We start from the raw sequence: 22945 nt of genomic DNA, 5'->3' as shown, positions 1-22945 counted from the left end.
TGACGACAAACAAGAGGAACTTTATACTCATTCTAGTAATATTTGAATTCAACTTAACTAATGAGATTCGGTCATGCTGCAGAATTGGCTACAACAGAGTTCAGGAGGGTAATCAACACAATTGCTCCAAACATATTTATTCAACTTTCTGTTATTGTGTAGTTGCTCTGGCATATGTGCACTGTTTGTGTACAACGTATAATTATAACTGATTATCCTTTTACTCCTGAAACTGTGGATGGTTTAGGCAATGTGGTAAAATTGGGGTTTTGTTGTGTGATTGTCTCACTGTGTCACTTGCCCAGTGGACTCTTTTTAAGAAGTGACGCAGATTTCATTCATCAAGTTGTTACGTAAATATTTTCGTACCTCAATACAGGTTGCCAGTGGTGGAATGTAACTACGTACATTTACTCGAGTACTTTACTTAAGTAAAAAATTTGAGGTACTTTACTTGGGTCTTGGGACTTCTACTGCACTACATTAAATAACTAATAAGAGTTTTTCCCACGAAACACATGTAGTTTATAAAGTTCAATATTTCATTTTAAATTATACTATCCAACAATAGATTTACGCCTTTAAGTACAGCTGGAAATGATTAAACACTTGATTGACAGAAAAAAATTCATTTCGGAGGATGGGAGGATGTTTCTGCATTTGATTACAATTACTTTGATACTTTAAGTACAGTTTTACAGATGACACTTACATACTTTTACTTAAATAACATTTTAAGGGCAGGACTTTACTTCAGTATTTTACAGTGTGGTCTTAGTACTTTTACTTATTGCTCCCATGCCATGGCACTGTTTGAATGCTTTTATATAGGCCTTAGTGGTCCCCTAATACCATAACTGAAGTCTCTTTTCCTTTAGCTTTGGTGCAGAATTACAGCCACTGGAGCCAATCCCACAATGAGCTTTCCTTAGTATGTGCCATTTCTGAGTCTATAGCTTTAGAGGAGGAGAGAGGGCAGCAAGGTGGAGGCTGGGGGTGTGGCTTTGACCAATTGCCACTTTACTCGTTTGAAAGCAATGATGTCTCTCTCTCTGGGCGGGCCAAATTCTCTGGGCGGGTAAAGCAGAGAAAGGGGAGGTAAGGTCATAAGGGGCAAAATTCTTCTTAGCTTTTCATTTTCCCAAAAGGCAAAGCAGGATACCAAGGGCTCGGTTTACACCTATCACCATGTCTAGCCACTGGGGGACCACAGGCAGGCTGGGGGAACTCATGTTAATGTAAAAAAAAAAAAAACTCATAAAGTGAAATTTTCATGTCATGGGACCTTTAAGTAAAGAATCTGAATACTTCTTCCATCAAAGCAAGTTGCATAATTTAGGTTGTCTTAGAGACTAGGAGAGACATTAGACTCAGTACTTTTTCATGATCAACAGTACACTCACCCAACTGCAACTGAGTTTACTGAGGAAAATTACGATGAAAGAGTTAGCACCGTTTTAATATTATTTAATTAATTATGGTCTCCTTATAATGCATATTTCATACATTCAGCAAACATTTCACTACAACAAAGTGTCCTATCAATAATGAAGCAGAGAAATACCACAGAAATCAAAGTAATCAAAATCTTACTCAAGCTGTCGCCAAATGAAAGTCCTAATCTTAAACTGAGGTTGAATGTACTGTGAACCCTATTCTTGTGATAAGATGTAACACCCATTCACGCTTACCTGTAGGTTGACTTGTCCTGCAAAAGCTCCATCCTCAATATAGCTGACTTCATTCTTGGTGAGGTTGAGATCAGTCAAGTTGGTGAAGCGATAAATGGAGCTGAAGAGCACAGCTTTAAGCTTGTTCTCATTCAATCTCAAATCATGGACAGTGTTGTTGATGTGTCGAGGAATAGTCTCATACGGTGGCTGGTTCTGACTGCAGATAGCCAGCCACACATAGCCTTTGTCCCCCTCAATGAGCCAGCAGTCCCCACTGGCCATGTAGGGAAAGTGGGAGAAGAATATGAAGGAGGGGAGGATAAGTAAAAGGAGAGTGGAGGTGGTAGAAGCACCCTGCATGATGCGGATGAAAAGAAATCTGAAATTATAATAATTAAGAACAAAAACGTAGGGGCAGGCAGGAAAGGGGGGCGCGTTTGCAAGAGATAGGGAAGCAACAATGGTTGCTGTGACGGATTTTAAAAGATGAGAAGGGTCTGGATTGGGTTCTGAGAAATGGGTGAAGGCTTCACAATGCCAGTCACAGCTTTATGGTTATAGTGATTAGCAGGGGATCCATGTTATGTCATATCTTGTTGGGCTGCAATGTGGGGTGAGACAGCTTGTCTTCATAGTCTCTCCTTTGGCTCTAGCTGTGACTCAGTCAAATGGACGGGTCCTTGGAGTAATGGAGAATCTGTAGATGAGAATACAAAAAGAAACATAAGATAAAACACATTGTATAAATATAATACATAATGGCAAACACAAATTTGTATGTCTTCCTTTTTGTAATTGTAGTGTAGTTGTATTGCAGATATATACATATGTGTATACATATACATAGCAGCCTCTATTGTCTGCAGCCTCTATTGTCTGCACTTTTTGCACAAATGTACTGAAGAATAAGTTATTAAACAATCTTGAGTCATGCATCTAAATGAATGGTAAGCAGATTTAGACTCCTCCAGATTCCTGTAACATTTCATCGTCTCATAATTATTCTATTGCCTGCAGGCATTCCACAATCAATCTTAATTTTCCTCAGGGCTTGTTTCACAATTTTTTCTTCATCTGATGTTCTTTCTCATCATGTTAAAATATGCATGCTGCATTGCCCCAACAGCTCCCCTTTTAGCCTAGTGCATCTGCACTTAGTCATCCCCCCGTGGTGCCTCACCTCGTGAGGCTAAGAGGTCATCAAGCTTTGAGCGATACCTTTTGTCAACACAAAATGCAGAATTAGTCTCCCAAATGCTGACAGCACATTGTCTCCAGACATTCCTTGTTATGACTCTATCCTGCCAAAACCAAAGCTCTCTATCCTATCTGCATGCCATTTGAAAAGCAGTCAAATGTTTACAGAAGTAGAGGATTAATTGCCTGTTGCACAGTGACATATATTGTCCTCCCAGCAGTTGGGAAAAACATACTTACACACACATTACACAAAAATGCACAATAAACTATACACTTGGCCTGAAACATACATGTGCTTGTGTAGATGCACACCCTCAAATGCATGGGTGTCCTCATTTAAGGGTACGCATGTATGCTCACAGACACTTGGGCCAGTACAGACATAAGTCAAAGCATTCTGAACAACAATGATGGTATGCTGTCTAGGATATAACACAGTTTGTTAATTTAGGTGAACTCTTTCTAATCTTACGTCTTTCACACCACATCTCCTCTGTTTTACGCTCTCAAGATTTCCATCATCATTCCATGAAAACAACAAATAAAATGTCTTTCTTTTTCTCCAGGGAACAGGTCAGATTTCTCCCTTATGCTCCACATTCAGACCTCTTTCTAATTCAAATTTTTCTATTCCGGTGCACGTTTCCCGGAGGTGCTAGCAGAGAATCAGGTCCAACCTCTTTTTCAATCTTCTTATTACTACAGAAAATTGCAGTACCTAAAGCATGTGTGAAATGGCACATTAACATGTAGATCTAATGACCTTAGGCACTTGCTGGTTTGCCTGGGACCTTTTTATTAGGCAGACACATAGCAAAAGAGAAACAGTTGTCAATGTGTTTGACTGATTGATATAACAAATGGATACAGACACTGGTTACATACTGTTCACAAGTCAACAGCTAGGAAACAGGTGTGAATGTGACCACAAATCACTATGGATACACCAGTCACTCTAGCCAACCCCAACAGTGGTCAATAATTGTATTGATTTGATTTAAACACACATGTGTCTACACATGTGCTAAAATGACCACTTAGTCAATTTTATGGCAATCCATAGCACAACAAACATCCCAAAACAATTGGGCAAAGAATCAAGTAGTTGTTCTCTTTTTAGCTTTTAAAGCAACACTAGATAACTAGATTATCCTGCTTCTGTCCCCCTACAGGTTGGTAGCGGAATGGTCCCATTATTTTTCATTCAATTTACATATCTGCTACCCGATCTGGCAAACTTGCATAGTGCGGTTATAGCCGGTACAGAACTGCAAAGCAAATGCAGAAGTGCCGTTCACCCTGTTACAAGTTGATGAACCACTGAATTGATTTTGGAAACATTATTTTAAGTTACAAAAAATTCTCTAGTGTTTCTTTGGGCAGTTGTAAGATAGCATTAACCTAAACATCAGAAATCACGCAAACATACAACTTCTGAACTGCTAGCTCAGTTGGGACTGATGTGTTTTACCTAAACACATGCACGTAATATCTGCAGACATTATAGATATTCAAATTGTGTACTGTACTATTCCAGTAGTCTTTATCCAGTCCATCACCACTCCCTTGCAATTGATTGCTCTCTGATGTCTGAGGATTATCCTTTCAACATGAGACGTGATCTTATTTGGTGCTCCACATAGGGAAACCCAAAGGGTTTACATGAGGGAGGATTCAGGCAGCACAGTAGGTCTGTACGTGTGTGTGTTTGGGGATATGATTACATAATTAGGAATATGGGACATGCAGAACACAATGATCCATTTGTACTATGTAGGAAAATGTAGGACAGGTCAAGCTTTTCTCCAATGCTGCAGACTGTGTGTTCTAAGATTTCCTTCCATTCAAATTAGGAGATATATTTGTCCTATTGTGTCCATGCAAGTACAGAATTTGAAAATAAAAAACATCCATAAAAGCAGATAGTTTTTTAATTTTTCTCTGGCAAATAATTTATCTGAATTGTTTGATATGACATGATAAGCTCCAATATCAAGCTTCTTTCCCTGGCAGTTATTTTTGGCCTGCACTTGTGGAGTAAATACAGCCAATTAATCTGAGTAGGTCACAGCAGCAGGAAAAGTAACACGTGAACAGGTGGCACAGGGGTAGCTGCAGGTGTCTAACTGTCCTACTTCCACCTTCCACACACATACGGTATTACACTTCATCAGACCCTTCCCCTAATGTTGCCATGTAAACACAATTATGATTGACATTGGCAATTAAGCCAAATCCTATTAAATCAGTGTGTCTCTTTTGCTTTATTAGCCACAATGAAGAAACCCTAAAATCTAATAGCAACCAATGAACATTGATTTTGACAGGTGTTGGAATTGGAGAGGATCCATATCTTTTCTCCATGACTTTTAGAGCAGGACCACTGTCAGTTCAAATGTAATTGCATTTACTGGATGTTGCTGAAGGCATAATTCTCACATTTAGAAGTGTGTCCCCTGCAAATAATACCCATTGTACCCATTAAACTGACATGTTAAAACAAAGAGGGGAGAGATTTATGCACATGAAAGTGCAGGGTAAATTTGCGGTGCGTCTTTCATTCAATATGTGCTTACAATCTGTGTGTAATTAGCATCTGATTATACTCAGGCATGCAGTTTATTACGCAATTGGACAAGAACCTCCTGTCTTCTACCGTAGGTGCATTCAGAGAGCAACTTTGTGATGATGCTGAAGAAGAAATACTCAGTAATGAAAATAATGCAATTCTAAAATATTCACATTTTCATGGTTAATTCATTAAATTATGATAACAATGTTATTTTATTAGAGAGGTCTGTAACACTAGCGTTGTGGGAGGCCAGGCCCAGTTTGGTTTAGGAGTGTTTGGCTGCTGATGGCGAACTTAATCTCAATGGAAATGTTACACTTGTTTTGAATTATACAACATAATCACAAAGAAACATGTAATACAAATAAACTGGACGTATTTCTATATGTTCTTAGGAGAATGGGAACTCATGCTTTGTTTACGGGTGTTCCCACTCTGCACACAGCGCAGTGACATTTCCCCAGGCTGTAGCAGCCACAACATTACAGTGTTTTGCTGTTGCTGGTGTTTGATTAAAATATAGGCTATACAATAAAACATAAACAGGGCTAGAATATTGCAACTGAAATAGGAAGAAAGAAAGGTGAGACACGTTGCTTTGCTGCATGGAATTCCCCCTCTCTCTCCCCTTTCAAGTCTAAGCTGTCCTATACAAATAAAATAATGCCCGAATAATTAAAAAAGACAGAAACAAGATTAAAAACTGCTAATAAATTAAGGAAACCAAGTAAGGTAAATCACTTAGTAGCTCTCAACTCCAGCAGGTAACGTTAACAGTTCCTCCCAGGCATCACATAAGGTTCAACTGTTTTATCGGACAAAATGACAATACTATTTAAGTTGGATACAGTTGTTGATTAATGCCAGTACCCAAAGGATTTTTTTGGCAGGTACTAAGGATTCTGGCTTTCAACCATCCATTACTCTCTTTTGACCCTGTGACTGACTGCAGTTTGATCTAGCACCACTACCAAAACAATCGTTCCCTGGAGTAGTTTTGAAGAAAACACAAAATTAAATTTAAATTATATGAAACACAGAAAGAATCACATAATAGTTCCTGAATGTGGTTTTTCCATTAAAAGTGGAAATATGCAAACCTGTTTTATCTGAAAATATACTAATTGACCCTTAGCAATTTCACTCTTTTCATCCTGGTTCTCAACTGAATTGATTTCATTCATTCCACCATGAGTCAGAAGACCTTAGACAGACTTAAAAGACTGATTTAAAGTGGGTGTGCCTCGCAATTCAAGTGCTGATTTCAAGCATGGAAAGGAAGAAAGAAAAAGGAAAAATAAGGAAAAAAAGCCCTGGCATGTTTCTGTGGGCACGAAGTTAATCAAACCAACATATTCTTTGAGTGTTTCTGTTGAAAGGCAAAGCCTTTAGCCCCTTAAAAGTAAAAGAAAAAGGGAATTTGAACTGACTCAGGTCACTATGGTAACTGTTATGCCAAAATGGCAACATGGGGTATTTTCAGAGATTTTCATGACAGAGGAAGATATTGTTGTAGCTGTCAATCAACTGTCTGCAAACACACATACACACACACTCACACACACACACACTCACACACACACACGCATCACCATTATCTAACCCGTGCTATCCACCATCTGTACTCACAACATTATTCAACAGTTCAGCTCTTTTTCCTTAAATTCCCTTTCCCGCTCTTCTTGCACAGATTTATAGCGTAATGTACACTATAAATAGTTGGTACACATGAGCATACCCACCCACAATGGATGTCTTCCTAAACCTGGGTAGGTGGAGAACAAAGGGACTCAAACAAAAGAACTGGCGTGCTCAACTCAAATATCTTTATAATGGGCGCCAACCCAAAAATCACAACATTTGCAAGTCGTCAGCACTAACAACAACAAGTATGTAATACTTTTAATAATGCATAGCAGCAGAAAGTAACAGATGCGTTTTAGCCCTATAGGTCTTTCTCAGCGTTTCAGAGACATGTGTGGGTGTAACCTCGCATGAACAGTGGCCAGGAACCTGAACAGCATTACCTACCAGTTGATTACAAAAATTCATCAAAAAACAAATAGTAATAACCAGAACCATTAAGTAATAAGAAGAGCTATGTCATGTTCTGTCCTTTCAACAACTAGAAAAATGACCAATTGATTTACACACTTACAGGGGAAAATGCCTGAACATACAGTTTGTAAACTCATCATGTGCAGAACATCAATGAAATACAAATACATGCACAACAATCAAAACATCAAAAGATAAATACTTGTAAGAAAAATGAAATTCCATTCTGTTATTGCAACAATCAGAAAAGTGACCAATTTAATTGTACAGTAACAATAAGAAAATGCATGCATGTGAAATCATCACGTGCTGAACCTTCCAAAATACAAATACATCGATATTAGTAATACTCATCTGTATTCATTAAAAAAGTAGCAATTCACCATTTGACTGGCAAACAACCCAATTACAAGAATCTCCAAAATGTCCTTGTTCTGTCTGCACCTGCTTTTTGCATTTTATCTTCCTCCTCTAAGGTCCCTCTAGATCTCTCCACTCTCCTGCTCCGTCTAGCTCTATTTGTCTCTTAACTCCTCTAATCCCTCCACAAGCTTTGATTCCTGAGTTCCTGTCTCTTAATTTCCTCCAGTTTGTGTATTTTTCGCCTCTCCCTGTATCACTTTGTTTCAGTCTGCACTGTTATGCTTTCGCCTCGTCCAGGCCAGTTCCCTGGAGGACAGGCAGTGTGGTGCTGAGAAGTTTTCGGTGAGTAAAACACTCTTTCCTCTCCACTTCAGACAGGGCTTATAGATGAAACAAACACAACTACAGAAAAAAAGGCTCCTCTGATAGCCTCACCATGTGTATGTGTGAGTGGAACAGATCATTCCTCCGTGGCCATGAACCTAAAAGCAGCTGTTCTACTTTCTCAAGCACCGTTGAACAAAATGTTGCTTGTTCACCCTTTGCAGGGTTTAAAGATCTGTATTTTTCTTTTTACGTGTGCATCATCATAAACAATATGTGTATACTTTCTTTTTTTCTTCTCCATATAAATTCACATAAATAAATGTTTGGACCATCTCTCCTTTATTCCCAAACCTCGAGTAGCTATTCGTTGCTGAAGTAGGAAAGAAAAATGTAGGAAGGTATAAATAAATGAGCATGATGAGAATGAAAAGGCAGAAAGAGAGGAGCGAGGGAGGAGAGAGAGCGGCCAGTGGGAGAGACAGCTCAAGACAGAACCGATGAGATGCTACGTTTGATCTTTGATTCCTCCACAATCTTATTTTTCACAGCAGCGCAGATCTGAGACAATGTCACAGACACTGAAACACAAATCACCTTGGATGCAATGTGTTATTATGACAATGATTCAGCCTGCACCAAAAAAACAAAAAGATCTTTGGAGAGTGAGGAAGCAGTACAAGCACACAGTGAGAATATGCAGAAACGAATGAAAGAGATAGTAGAGGAAAAATGTGTTCTAACTACCTCTCTAAGGTTTGATCTATAATTCATACTTCATCGTGTAGGCTTTGAGAAGATCTTTTCAACTAACCCTCTTCTTTTTTATTTATTTTTTATGCCTGTCTCACTTTGTCTCTGTCTTCCCTGACCTTGTGTCTATACCTGCTTTCCAATGTTTGACTTTTAGACCACTGTCGTCTATGGCTGCTCATGCATGACATCCTATCCATTTCCTGGATGCCTCAAAGGAAGAAGTGATGCAATGGAGCATGACAGAAAAAGGACCCAAAGGTCTGGGGATTAATGTAGCGGAGCACCTAAGCCCTCCCCCCAACTGACAGCTATTTCACCACCACTACCACAGCTTCTTTCCAACCCCAAACGACTGGACGCAAGGCCCGAGGGCGTGGTTACATGGTGAGGCTTGTGCATTTGAAATGGTTGGGCGGTTGAAGAGTTTCTAGGAGAGAACCAGGGTGAAATAACACCCAGTGCTGGGGTTAAAGCCAGTGAGAGCTGGGGGTTGAAACTCAAGAGTAGTTTTGGCAACCATGCGGAAAGAAGCAGATTGTATTTGCCAGAAGCTAGGGCGGGATTTGGGGAATAGCAGCAGCCATGTGGCTTGGACCCAGGCAACACAGGAGGTGATGGAAAACCGAAATTGAATGATGTGAACTACAAAAGGTTGTGGGGATAATTCAGTGATTGAGGTCAGTGAAATGTCAGATTGCAGCCTTTACAATAATGCTTTTGAGGGCAGAATGGTCCTGCATGGTTATGTTAAGGAAAAGGTCTTTTCAAAAGCTTTCTTTCTGTCTCTCAAAACAACAGAAGGTAGCAAGATTTAAACTTGTATGTTATGGTTTCAAATCTTTAAATCAACAGGTTTTAATCCATAAAAACAATTTCAGTGTTACTGCAACACATACAAACTGTAATCAACAATCAATTAATTGGATGTCCCACATCAATTGACAGGAAAGTCCAATAAGGCACTCTCAATGTGGTTTCAATAAATAGCTGTGTATAGATTATCTTAAAACAGCCATGACAGTAATAAAGTGTGGCCTAAAGGATTTCAATTTCACGACCCATTCATGTCACCTCACTAAGGCTACATGGCCAATACATATAGATACTGAAAAAGAAGAAGAAAGAAATTAATCAATGGGAAATTATTTTAGATCAATATCTGGATCAACACATCAACCACCTGAATGGGAAATAGGGCGTGGCTTAAATTTCAGCTCAACAGACCAGATAGCAGCTAATGAAAACGAATGGATGAAGTAAAGCTTCAATCAGAAAGGATTTTATTTTTCCAGGGGAGATTTCCATATTGCATGTGCCGATCAGTAATCCCACACGAATCTGATAAAAGCACTTGATGTGGGTGATTTTCTGTCCCTATATGACATTATTAATTACAGTAGCAAACACTTTCAGTATTTTTGCTGTTTTTTGAGGGATGATCAGCCCCCTGGTGATAAGGGTGAGGTCATTTTTCATAAACCACAATGGGTATTTTGATAATGGCTGAAATGCCATTTAGAGTAAGTAAACTTAGAAAGGTGCCTGGTAAATATTTTATCAGGAAACTGCTTTGTTTTGCCCTTTAACTTTTTGTACAATGAAAATTGAGTTAGTGAATTTCCAGTTTGTGTTGTAGGGGACAGAATTCTAGAAGCTGCAGGTGTCGTTTTTTTCTTGCACAGGGGGAAACAAATATTCATACAATTTCACAAAATTTAAAATTTTTAAAATGTAGAGGTAAAATGCAGGATGTACTATAGCTTTGAGTATTACCTGTACTAACCAGAAAACATCTGTTGATTATAACTCACCTCTCTGTGGGTTGTGCACAGTATTGGTGCCTTGGTTTTCCTTGAAAGAAGGCATAAATCATTTAACGTACTTATTGATTATAGCTTATAGTCTATTGATTTTTCTCTGGTTAGAATGTTCTGGAGGTTTTTCATTTGCAGAAGATGAACTCTGACAAACACTTTCAGAATCTATTACAAAAATACTACTCCTCCTCCACACAAACAAGCACTAACATGCATATATTATGGAGGCAGCTGGGAGTTTAACATTTGCTGCTTCTCACATGCGAGACCACAAGTTAAGCTGCACTCTCGATCAAAGCACAATACATTCAACACCATCAATGCATAGACCTACCCACTTCACCCACTTGCACCAGTGCTGTCATAGCAACAATGTATCAATGCTGGAGGCACGGAAGCACAATTTGTTCTGAAATACAGCATGGGAATCAAGAATTTAGAGTAAGAGGGGGAGGAATTGAGATATAGGGGCTAGATATGTAAATTGTCTGTTCTTATATAGCGCTGTTCTAGTCTCAACGACTACTCAAAGCGCTTTTACATAGTACAGCTCACCATTCACACGCATTCATCCACCGTGGCCGAGGCTGCCGTACAAGGTGCCACCTGCTCATCAGATAAACAGTCACACACATTCACACTCCGATGCGCAGCATCGGGAGCAACTCGGGGTTCAGTGTCTTGCCCAAGGACACTTTGACATGGGACTGCAGGGACAGGGATACACCCTCCGATTGGCAGGCGACCACTCTACCACTGAGCCACAGCCGTCCCGCGCCCAGATAGAGATATCTATAGCTTTAAACATGCAAAGAACCATACCAAATATAAAACATGAGACTACTAAATACTAAATGAATACTTTTTATATATAAATATTGTTTTCTCCTTTATGTCAGTGATTATGTCAGTGATTTTAAGAACAATGTATTCAACTTATTTCATATAAAACAGAACAGAAAACGAGACACATTACATATTGTGGTTTATCTACATGTTGTACAGCACGGTCAATTTTACTCGAGAAACAGAGTTAGTGGTTTTACCTCACTGTATGTACTGCTCACTCCCTTCTCACAGCCCAGATCCCCTCAGTCCCCACCCAGGTCTTGGTCATAGGGCAACAGTAAATGGAGACGATGAACATGAACATCAAATCAACCATACAAAACTAAAACCCAGGACACATAAATGAGCACCCAAAATATTAATACATTGCACACTTTAATTAGGACAGAAACCGTTCAGAACATATTTCTTTTTTTCCCATGAGCCTTTGCACTGCTTTAGCACAGAACAGGAACTTGAGTTATCTCTGCTTGATACAATCTGTGCACTGCATACTTAGTGGATAGTGGATTTTTACAAACTAATGTGATTAAGTAATGAATAAGGTTTTTAACAAAACATGAAATAATAAGTAGTAGCCACTAAAAAGTTAAACTACATCTAGGTTTACAGTGTGTGGTGATTCTCACAACCACAGTCAGCACAGAGTCGTCCATGGCAGACTGGATGTGAGTAGAGTGGTGCAGCACTGCCATTGAGATGTGTGAATGCACTGACAGGTGTGTTCAATATACCGCTTTTTAGAATTTAATTAGTTTTGCCTTCACTGTGATATACTGGCAACCCGTTAACCGCCCAATGTGGGCTGGGATTGACTCCCCACAACCTAGAACAGGATAAGTAGAAAATAGTGGATGGATGGATGGATGGATGGTGATCAGTTTTGCCTTCACAAATCATAGAAGGGCTGAAATTATTTAGCCTAAAGGGAAACAAAAAGGTCACCAGCTGTGTTTGTACGTCATACTGTATCTTGATTTTGTGGCTGACATGTGGCTGAAATGACATTGCAGCTCATTGGGATGAACATTAACAAGGTTATTTTTGGATATAAAACATCATCAGGATGCACTTTCTTTGTGTGCATTTTCAGAAAGGCGGGCCAACAAGCCCACTTGGGAGAGTAGTACAGTGCTGACTAGTTATGTGTGAGTCATAAATATTCTAGATGCTTAATCGCAACTCACAGTGTTGAGGAATTTTGTCAGCAAGCCTGAAGGTAAACCACCATACTAAAATAAATGCAGAGGAGAGAGAGAGAGAGAGAGAGAGAGGAGAGAGAGGAGAGAGAGAGAGCGAGAGAAAGAGCAAGTTTGCAGTTTGTACTTTCAAACAAATAAAACAAGATTTGCTTTCTTTCCAGAAGCTTTACAACCTTTTATTTTGCACCACTTTGCAGATGAACTATTGGCTTTACTTGTTCAGCCCAACGGGTTGAAAATGGTGCCATGGTTGGAGTTTTGGAAAATCGGATGCTCTCAATTAGCTCTAACACTGCATTCACAAAATGGCACACTGTGGCATCCCTTCACGTTATATTCTAATTATGAGGTGCAAACAAATAAGAGCTGATGTTTCGCATCGTCTCTCGTCTTACAACCCTTCTCCCCCTTCATTCGTTTAAACTTCAGTTGTGTTGAGGAACTGAACATTTATTGAAAATGGTTATACAGTTATATCCTTTGCAAAAGGCTCTACTTTGAAAGAATCCAAGCAGCAATAAGGATTCTGCGGGGAGCACTAATGCCCCCAAATAATAAGCACATTCACTTTAGTATGCAGAATTCTGAGCTAGCTGTTATTAGATATCAGATCTTTGCAAAGTCAACAATATTTAAAAAGCTTTACCACAAAAAAAGAAGGAGGAGGAGGTTCGGGTGGTCGAAGGTGCTGCAAAAGCAGGGATGAGACATGAGAATAAAGGGAACACCCACAATCTGGACCAAAATGACACGGCATTACAAAGGAGCATTCCTCAATACAGCTTATAATATTAAACTGTGCTTGGATGTCTACCACTTTAGACACTTTAGAGTGGCACCTTGTGTACTTGTTGCTGTATATATATATATATATATATATATATATATACAGTACATATATATATATATATATATATATATATATATATATATATATATATATATATATATATATATATATATATATATATATATATATATATATCTTTGTCTGCCACAGCTTATTCATTAAAAGGGGAGACACAGAGGTTATGATGGGCTGACATTGTTAAAACAGTGCTGCTTTATAGCCAGGTTGAAGCTTGACTCAGGCAGAGGCTTTATATGATTAAAATACTAAAAGAAAGATGAGAATAGATCAGAATAGAAAATAATGTAAGTCAGTTTAGCTCAGCAGCGCTCTTGTCAAAATCTTACTTCATGGCAGCTGGAATAAAAAGATTGAGCCTTTTAATATTGATAAAACTTTTTTAAATCCATTTTTTAAATGTAAAATAAAAGGGTAAATAGTGAGACATTTGTGACAAAATAACTTGTTCTCTTCAAGTAATGACACCATTTCTTTGCTCTAATACATTTGGGAGGATTAACAATCTAGTGTAATGTCAAAAAAAAACTTCCAGTGAAACATAACTTGTATTATTTAGCTTTCTTTTTTTAAAATCATTCATTCTTCAATATCATAGTGACTGAGTGTTTGCTGAATGCAAAGTGTGAGGTGAAATTGCTGTACTGTAAAGTATCTGAATGGGACACAGCTACTACCAGATCCCAAGGTTGCTCGGGGGCACTGAGAGTGCAAGACAGTTTCATGCATCAAATATTCATGTCAATCGTTACTCTGACCAACACAGTAACCACGTAAACATCTTTGTACATTTTGCTTTATGCATAAAAGAAAAAAAACAATGCCCAATACTTGTACTCAGAAATTGGATCACATGGGTCTATAAAATATTACAAATGCCTCTATATTCATTTCCTTCTCCTTCTCTTGAGAAACATGTTTTTGGGTAAAGTTGCTGCTTTGAGGAAGTAATTCTAATTTGTCAAAAATCATTGTGTGGTTAATAATGTTGGGATATTGATAACCTTGAGCTTAAATGAGGGAGCCTCTTTTGGGAATGTCAGATGAATGAGAAATGTTTAAGCCAAACATTGCACTTTATTTCATTCTCTGCACTATTGTACATTTCTCGATGCAATATGATTTACAATAAAAGGGCTGTTTATCAGTACTGCTCTGTTGTTGGCAATAACAATAACAACAATGCATACCAATGTAATAGAAAATACCAACAATGGATAAAAGACATTATGATTTTAACTAGACATGATGTTTAATTTACAGTTTATTGAGGGTGGATTGATGGCTGGAGATTTGCTACTGGAACTACTTTCTTTCTATATTTTTCCTCATATTCCTCCTCTGTGATTTTTTATTGGTCTTAAAAGCTAAATACCATAATAAAGTGTGTACATGATGGCTGGGTCATATTACCAAATCAGTCAGCTTAAGATAAAAAACAACCTTGGCAGGGTACCTAATAAAAGACGGGATAAAAATGTTATGACAAAATAACAGAAATGAATGTATTCAATTTCTGTCAGTCAATTTGAGAAGGAAAATATTCTGTAGGTCAGTGCTTTATTTCTATTATTGCGTATGCTATTTAAAATCGTGAATTCAGAATAGTGACTATGGAAAAAAGCTTCTTTTTTTTTAAATAGTGAGAATTGTGAGTAGCATACCAGCTGTATTCTTGTTCAATACATATGTGTATAGAATAATTTTGATAGATTTGGGCAGTTGGGGTAATTGTGGTATAGGTTCACAACTAAAGCCAGTTCCCTCGCATCCACTGTGCTCATAATGTATGACATGGTGATGGGAGCACAATTAAGTCTGAACTAAGGTGGATGGCTTCTGAGTTTTTTGTGCTAAGCTAACCGGCTTCTGCATGGCTGTACTTTTATATTAACCATACAGACATGAGACGGAAAAAGATTTTTTCATCTAAATCTTGTTAAGCAGACAAGTGTATTTCCCAAATGTCAAACTATTCCTGAACTCGCTCTCAGTAAAGATAATGATGTGATATGACATATTTATATTGTATCATTAATTTCATCATCACATCATTTGGTTTTAACATTTTATATTACTTTTTTAACTTACCAACCATATTCTTCCAAATATTTTGGGGCACATAGTATGCGGTATTATTCCTAGTGTAGATTTATTCGTTTTATTAACTATGAGTCAACAATGAATCCAGGCAATGAGTCATAGTTAATAATAATAGAGATTCTGTCAGGGGCCCCAGATGGATGGCTTCTCATATAGTAGCCTGCAGGCCGGCATCTTGTAATGACTGCAACAGATTATAACATGGGCCAGCTGAAACTTCAGACAATCAAGTGACACATGCTTTCCCATGTGACACATGCATTTCCAATTTGTATGTGTACAAGGACACATAGTACTGTACAAATAGGAACACACAAACATACACTCCTCTTTTTTGTTTTCCTTTCCTCCTCTCTGTTCTTCCCTCTTACTGTATTTTTACCGTCCATTGTTACTGTACAGTAAGTGATTAGTGTGATTACCTCTCATTCTAATTTGGAGAGAATGGTTTGGAGTGAGACATAGATTGTGTGATGAGACGATGAGCCAAAGACAAAACAGCTACATAACTAGCACACTCCTTTCTTCCATACTCTCTGCTTTCCTTACTCCCCCTGATTGAGTTCATTTCATTAATTTTAACTCTGCACACTAAAATGTTTCACGCTGGTAGTTGTCACACAAAGCTTGTTTTTTATTACTATATGATGAGGCTACTTAAAAAAAAATTGGAAACGTATCCAACAACAGGCAGAAATGTTGGTATTGTTCTCATAATTATAGTAAATATACAATAAGTATGAATAATAGAATAGCAAGCAGCATCTTTTGTGTTGAGGAGCAGATGTGCTTTGCTCAAAGTGAAATGTTACATGCTCCAAAGAGAATAAATTGGCATTCATGCAACGATGCAAGATAAGTAATGTATATGCGTATGTCGGTGGGGGCGCATGCTTGTTTTTGTGCATGCTTGTTCTTCTACAATACACTTAGACAGTGAACATCTGAGCATATGCACCTGCACTACACTTAAATGGAGGCATGTATACAGTATAGGTAACTGCAAACCTTCCTGTGTTTTCCCTTGATTCCACATTATTATTGTTTCATGTGGGGGTGACGCTAACAAACCTTCTGCACCGCTCAACTAGGCCACTGTCTGGCTGAAGGCAAAAAAAGAAAAAAAAGATTGAGAGATGGAGAAGGGGAGAAAGAGAGTGAGAAAATGAGCTAATGAAGAAATTACATAACGGCCTCAAATACCACAGAGAGTCATTCCCTGTCCGTGTCTAATAGTGCTCCTTATGTGTCACAGTGACCTGCAGATTCACATCAGACCAATAAAGCAGGTATAGACAGAGAAATGGATAGATAGTTAGTTCATGTTAGTAGTGCAGGTTCAACGTAAAGCCTTCTTCAGTTTGGGCCTTGGCACTGATTAAATTAATGGTGTTCTTTGATACCATGGGCGTATGATTATTGACTTCAAAAGGGCCAAATCCACACTGTTCTAGTAAGATCAAAGTTAAACATCAGAATCTCTCATTATTGACAAAAAGATGTTGTCCCTGCAGTGACGTTTCAGCTGAGGTGTTACCCTAGGTCATTCATGTATGGCCTGGTTGGCGGTTCAGTCCCAGCCTCACCACTGTTGGTAGTGAAAAGCAATACAGGGAGGACCGAATAACTATGCTCATGCTTCCTTTGGTTACTCTCATGGAGCGCCAAATCTGCAGATGTGACTACCACTGTGTCACTGTCACTGATACCCAGGGTGGTGTTGATGACTCAGATATTTTTCTCAGATGCTGCCCTACTTGGTGATTAATTAAGTAATTAATTAATTAACAGCACATGCAAAAATGTTGATCCATCAGTATTGTACAGTATCAGCTGTCAGAGATTAAAAGTTATTCATATAAGAATGTAGAGATGAAAATGTGGCAGGACATCTTGAGGGAGAAAATGGATGCAGACCAAAAGAAGGGGGGGGGGGGGGGGGGAGGAGATGCGTGGGAACTGAGGAGTGGGGCTGGTATCAAGAACAAAGGGCTTGACACCAGATGAGCTGTGGCATATCATGTTATGAAACTCTCTACTGCTTGTTAAATCTCAGAGACAGTGAATGTGTGCAGGACACAGATAGTGAGAGACAGTATGAGAATTACAGACAGTGAGAAAGAACTTTCTGGTCTAAAGTCGAGAACATCTGTCCTTAAAAGAGCAAGAAAAAGATAGAAGGTGACATAAAATAAATAGCAGAGATATAGAAGCAAAGGATGGAGTAGATAGACAGCAAAGAGGAGAGGGACGAGGAAAGGTGAGCACGACAGTATGTCAAGAGGGAGAGATAAGAGAGAGAGAGAGAGTTGTGGGGTTTCTTTACTCATCTTCTCATTGCACATGCCAATATGTAAACGCTACCTCATTTGTTGTTTGATTCTCTTAGAATAGAAAAAGAGGGGCCAAGGCAGATAAGGTGAGAAAAATCCGCAGAGAGTGAAAGGGATGAAGGGAGAGGAAATGGAGGATAAAGACAGAAGGAGCAAGGATAGAGGACTGGATGAGGAGACATAATTAAATTGTGAAAAAGGAAACAACAAAACAGAAAACAAGGCAGAAAGGAGAAGGAGACAGAGAAAGAAGAGGGAAATGGAGATAATAAATTATACTAAAAACAAATGCCAGAAAGAAACAATAAAGTTTACAACAAGCCAATTTTGCGATAGATCTGAAAAAAGATGGAAACATGAGGGTGCAACATTGGTATTCAAAGCTTGGCAATTGCATCTGAGCAAAACTAATTGCAATTAAAGAGGTGTGCTGGTGCTTTCAGATGTATTACCATTGGACTGTCTCTGGTGACAGCTGATGTCAAAGACACACAAACATCTTAATTCAGCACCATACACACAAACACACACAGATGAATTGCTAGAAATCAGTCTGCTGTTCCTTCAGTGAGTTCTCTGGATATTTTGCTGACCCCATAACTCTTTCAAAGACTGTTCACTCCATTTGTATTCCAAAAAATATCTTCAAAAGTTCCCCAGGCCATCTTTTTCTTCTAAATCCAGATTCCCTGATTGCACATCTCCTGCTGTCTCCCCTGATGTCCCTAAAGCACAACCCCCTTATGGTAAAATGCATTATCTCACACTGTGAGCTTTACTGTAAGTAACTGCCACTTCCCCCAATTAACATTCTTAAAATGATGAGATTTGGGTGCTGGGGTATTCAAATAATTTGTTATCATGCAATTCTAAACAACTGTAACTTCTGGTTTACATCTTGTAGAAAGTAGAAAGTGCTCAGAACCCACATTTAATTGTATTCTTGTATCCCTTTTTGATAATTGCTACTGCAACAGTCTGCTTTCGCCATGGGGCTCATGATCATTTCATCCAACAAAACTGATGACAGAAGAGCTAAGCACAGGTCGAGTTGGCACAAGTTATAAATATTAATAAAAACAAAAGTAGATCAAGGGACTTCTCATCATACTGGCTTTTCCTAGCATAAATCATATGCAACTATGTAATAGAATTTTTTTTTAAATGGATAGAGTTAGAAACAATGTGTGTTCTTATTACATTTAATGTATTTGCAGCAGACAGAGAGAGCTGAGCTTTTCCCACCGGGCCTCTTAACACGCTGTCTTCCTGGTGCACCACCTGTTGCCAAGTTAAAGGGGATGCCACCTGGTGTGACACTGAAGGGATGTTGGCTGTCTGGCAGCACACCTCAATGAGTCAAGTCTTTGCTACAGTGCAAATAATTGTGCCCTGTATGGCAGCGCTTTCTCTTAACTTGTGAGTTATATGCCTCTCTGGGTGTGGATGTCTACGATAATAAAAAAAAGTCAATCCCTGCATCAAAGCACATTTAAACATTAATAGAAGATCATCTTGAGTCAGTGGTTTCCATATGCTATATTCTTTTCTATTTATGTTTAAACTAAATAATTATTGTTTCATCTTTTGCCTCTACAACACATGACGTATTTGAGTTTTTATTACTATGCATTTGTCAAGAACATACTGTAAGGTTTACAATTCAAAGGGGACGAAATCTGAGTATTTTACCATGGAAGAAAACACAATTGAGTTACCCCACATCTTGCAAAGGTCATATAACATAGTGTTTAAAAGTACAGACACTTCTAAATGCCATTATCTCGTCATGTTGCGTCGTCTTAAAGGTGCAGTAGGTAAGACTTAAACTAAACTAACATTCTATCACATTTGCTGAAACTGACCCCATGTGTAGAACTACATGAAGCAGGTAATTTAAAAAAATCTGGTCCCTTTGGCAGCAACTACAGCCTGTAGTGTGATTTGCAAAACTCTATGACTCCCTGTTCAGATGCACCAATCAGGGCCAGGGAGGGGGGTGTCTAACTGCATGTCAATCACTGCTCATGCACACACATTCATTCTCCCTCGTGAGGGGAGGGGCTTAGGAGACCGTTTTGGGCTTTAGCAGAAAGGGGGGGAGGGACTGAGAAGTTTTTGATGTTCAAATGTTTTGGTTAAGTCTTGGATCTTTGCAGTCCTACCTATAGCACCTTAAAGTCAGTAACTTTGGAGTGTTAAATCCTGCAAAATCTGCCTATCAGCATATATGTTAAAAGCCTTACTGTAATATCCCCTAAATTGGATTGCAATTTTCCAATTTATCATAAAGACACTGTCTGTTAGATTTTTTGATTAATAGCATATTAATCAGTTAATATGCTATCTTCTTGGGGGACAAATGACAGATTAAGTTTTGTCTACACAGACGTTTGAGAGCCTAACAACACACGTTTGACAAACACAATCTAGCAGCCATTAGAGGACCTGCACTGGCCTCACCCCTCAGCTGCAGTGACTGCTCCTTACCCTGGATGCCTGAATGTAAGTAATGAAAAAGTTCATCATTTGTAGTATCGAATCATAACAAGGGTTGTCTCAAGAGACTTTACAGATAGAGTAGGTCTGGACCACAGTCTATAATTTACAACAACAATTCCAGTAATTCCCCCAAGAGCAAGCATTCAGTGTGACAGTGGCGAGGAAAACTTCCTTTCAGAAAGAAACCTGGGGCAGACCCAGGTGTTGTACTGATGTCATTGTCTCGGTACTGTTGTGCTCCTATTGTTTGATTTTTGAAATGAAGACAAATTTCCCATAAACTTAAAGACTGCTTTTGCATAAAGAAAACATAGACTGCTGATTGGCTCTTGTAATACTCTGTGTATCCCTCACCGCTGGAAAGACCAACCCTGAGACAATCAGAGGAGATTGCAGGGTACGCATGGCTTGCAGGGGGTTCCAATCATTTAAAGGATGTTCTTGTTTGTTTGTAGTTATTGTATTGTGTATTGTATTGTAATATCTCAAATTTAATTTAGTAAAATGCCAAAAGTGATGCTTTAAGTACAATGTGATCTAATAATTGCAACTCAAGCCTAACACTGAAAAAAGCTGAAATGTGAGCATGGGGTATGATAAAAAAAACAAAAAAACAACAACATTATTATCAAGGCATGTTATTGCCACATCACATACAAATTAAACACTGTGTGTGAGCAGAACATTATGCCCATAAAACACACCATACTGTAAGTGCACTTTCACAGACACAATGGGAGTTAAACCAGAAGGGTCCACTTTGTTTCTGGTATTATAACAGTGGCTTCAGATGTGAGTGGCTCTTTTAATGAACTCGCTGCTGCTGTGTTGGACACACACACATTCAGTACAGTCAACATTACAAGCTGTCCAGAGACAAAGAGACAGATATCAAGCCTTTGTGTGTTAGTGTGTAAATACAGCAAATACATACTGTAGCATTAGGGTCAATATGTGCTATGGAAGTGCTGATTTTGTTCGAGCTATTTCTTGATGCTTAACTGGCGCTCAAGCAAACACACAGTTTTCTTGATTTCTTAGAATTCACATAGATTTCTCTTGGCACATCAATAATGGCAGTTTGTAGGAAATAAGCCATACTTACAAGATTTTGAGAAAGAGTAAAGAACCTTTAAATGCAGTGCCAGGCCAGTATGCCCTACCCTACTGTCCCTGACTCTGGTTTAAGAACTGCAAATACTTGACCTGTGACCACATTCACATCATTAATCAATCAACATTTCAATCTAATCTTGTGTCCGCTGCCCCCTCTGGTCTGTCAGTAAAACATTCCTCCAGCATTTTAGATTCACAGTCCACAGTCCCTCTAGTTTCCATCCCAAACACACTCCATCCTCCCCAACTTCCCCTTGTAACCCTGCCCCTCACCTTAATTGATAGTCTCACCTTTCTGTCATTCACCATCGTTATCTCTCTCCCTTCATTCCTTGGGTTCTCCCCTCTGAACTGGCAACCATTAGCCCCCCACCTGAAAGCAAACTCTTCAGTCTGATGCAAGTAGCCCAACATGGCGTGGCTTCTACTCAAGAATGGCACTTCATTGAAATTGTAGTCTACCAAAATGCATATAAAGATATGTGTGAATTATCTGTGTTAAACTAAACTCTTAAATTGTAAGCAAACTAATTGAAATCAACAATAAAATCCACAAATATAAATCCCAAAACATACCAAAATGAAAAAAAAACAAATTAGGAGGCATATGCGAGTAAGTATCAGAAAAATAGCAGACGGGTCCTGCCTAGAACCAAAGTGGAAACACGTCTCTGACACTGTGACCATCAGCCTGCTCTCCTCCCTTTATAGCAACAGCTGCACCTCCGGTCACCAGTACATCAAGCTCCTGCACAGAGGACACCACTCTCTACAGATAGGAGTTTGACCATGTGGTGCCCTGTTGCTGCCAGAACATCTTGGTACAAAATGCTCTAAAGACAGTGAAATCGATTTTTGGATTTCTGGAACATTCTATCCACACCCACCCCCATCACTCATGGGTCCTTCCGTTTTCTGGGCTCTATCATCTTCCAAGACCTAAAGTGGAGATGAACATCTCTAAGAGAAGTGGGTCGTTTGTGGGGAGGAGGTAGAAAGAACCAGTAAAAGTAGTGCAGGGTGAAAGAACTGGCACAAAGAAACAGGAGAGAAGGGGACGAGTTTGTTATTAGGAGAAAACGTGCTAGAATTCTAGGAAAAGTGAGAACGTGATAAAGAGATGGGTAAAAGAGGGAGGGGAAGAGACAGGGAGAGCATGAAATGACACAGAACAGTCTTGAGGAAAGTGAACTGCTGTTTTTGAGTTGA

General features: G+C 38.9%; 1 protein-coding gene and 1 long non-coding RNA gene across 2 annotated transcripts in view; one reads left to right on the top strand and one right to left on the bottom strand.

The window, feature by feature from the left end:
• Positions 1–22945, bottom strand: part of elfn2b (extracellular leucine-rich repeat and fibronectin type III domain containing 2b) — a 59614-nt gene that overhangs the window by 6337 nt on the left and 30332 nt on the right. Inside the window, exon 3 of the mRNA XM_032538067.1 lies at positions 1692–2370. Within this exon, the coding sequence (XP_032393958.1) occupies positions 1692–2033 (342 nt within the window). The 5' untranslated portion in view covers positions 2034–2370. The remainder of the gene's footprint in view (positions 1–1691; positions 2371–22945) is intronic.
• LOC116703370 (uncharacterized) lies at positions 917–17032 on the top strand. The gene is made up of 3 exons (XR_004335414.1): positions 917–1103; positions 1599–1600; positions 17022–17032. It is a non-coding gene; the product is annotated as an uncharacterized LOC116703370 (long non-coding RNA).

This window comes from Etheostoma spectabile, chromosome 15, assembly GCF_008692095.1.
Source record: "Etheostoma spectabile isolate EspeVRDwgs_2016 chromosome 15, UIUC_Espe_1.0, whole genome shotgun sequence".
NCBI classification, from domain to species: Eukaryota; Metazoa; Chordata; class Actinopteri; order Perciformes; family Percidae; genus Etheostoma; species Etheostoma spectabile.
The sequence above is the reverse complement of the archived record's forward strand: the minus strand, read 5'-3'. Positions and strand labels throughout refer to the sequence as shown.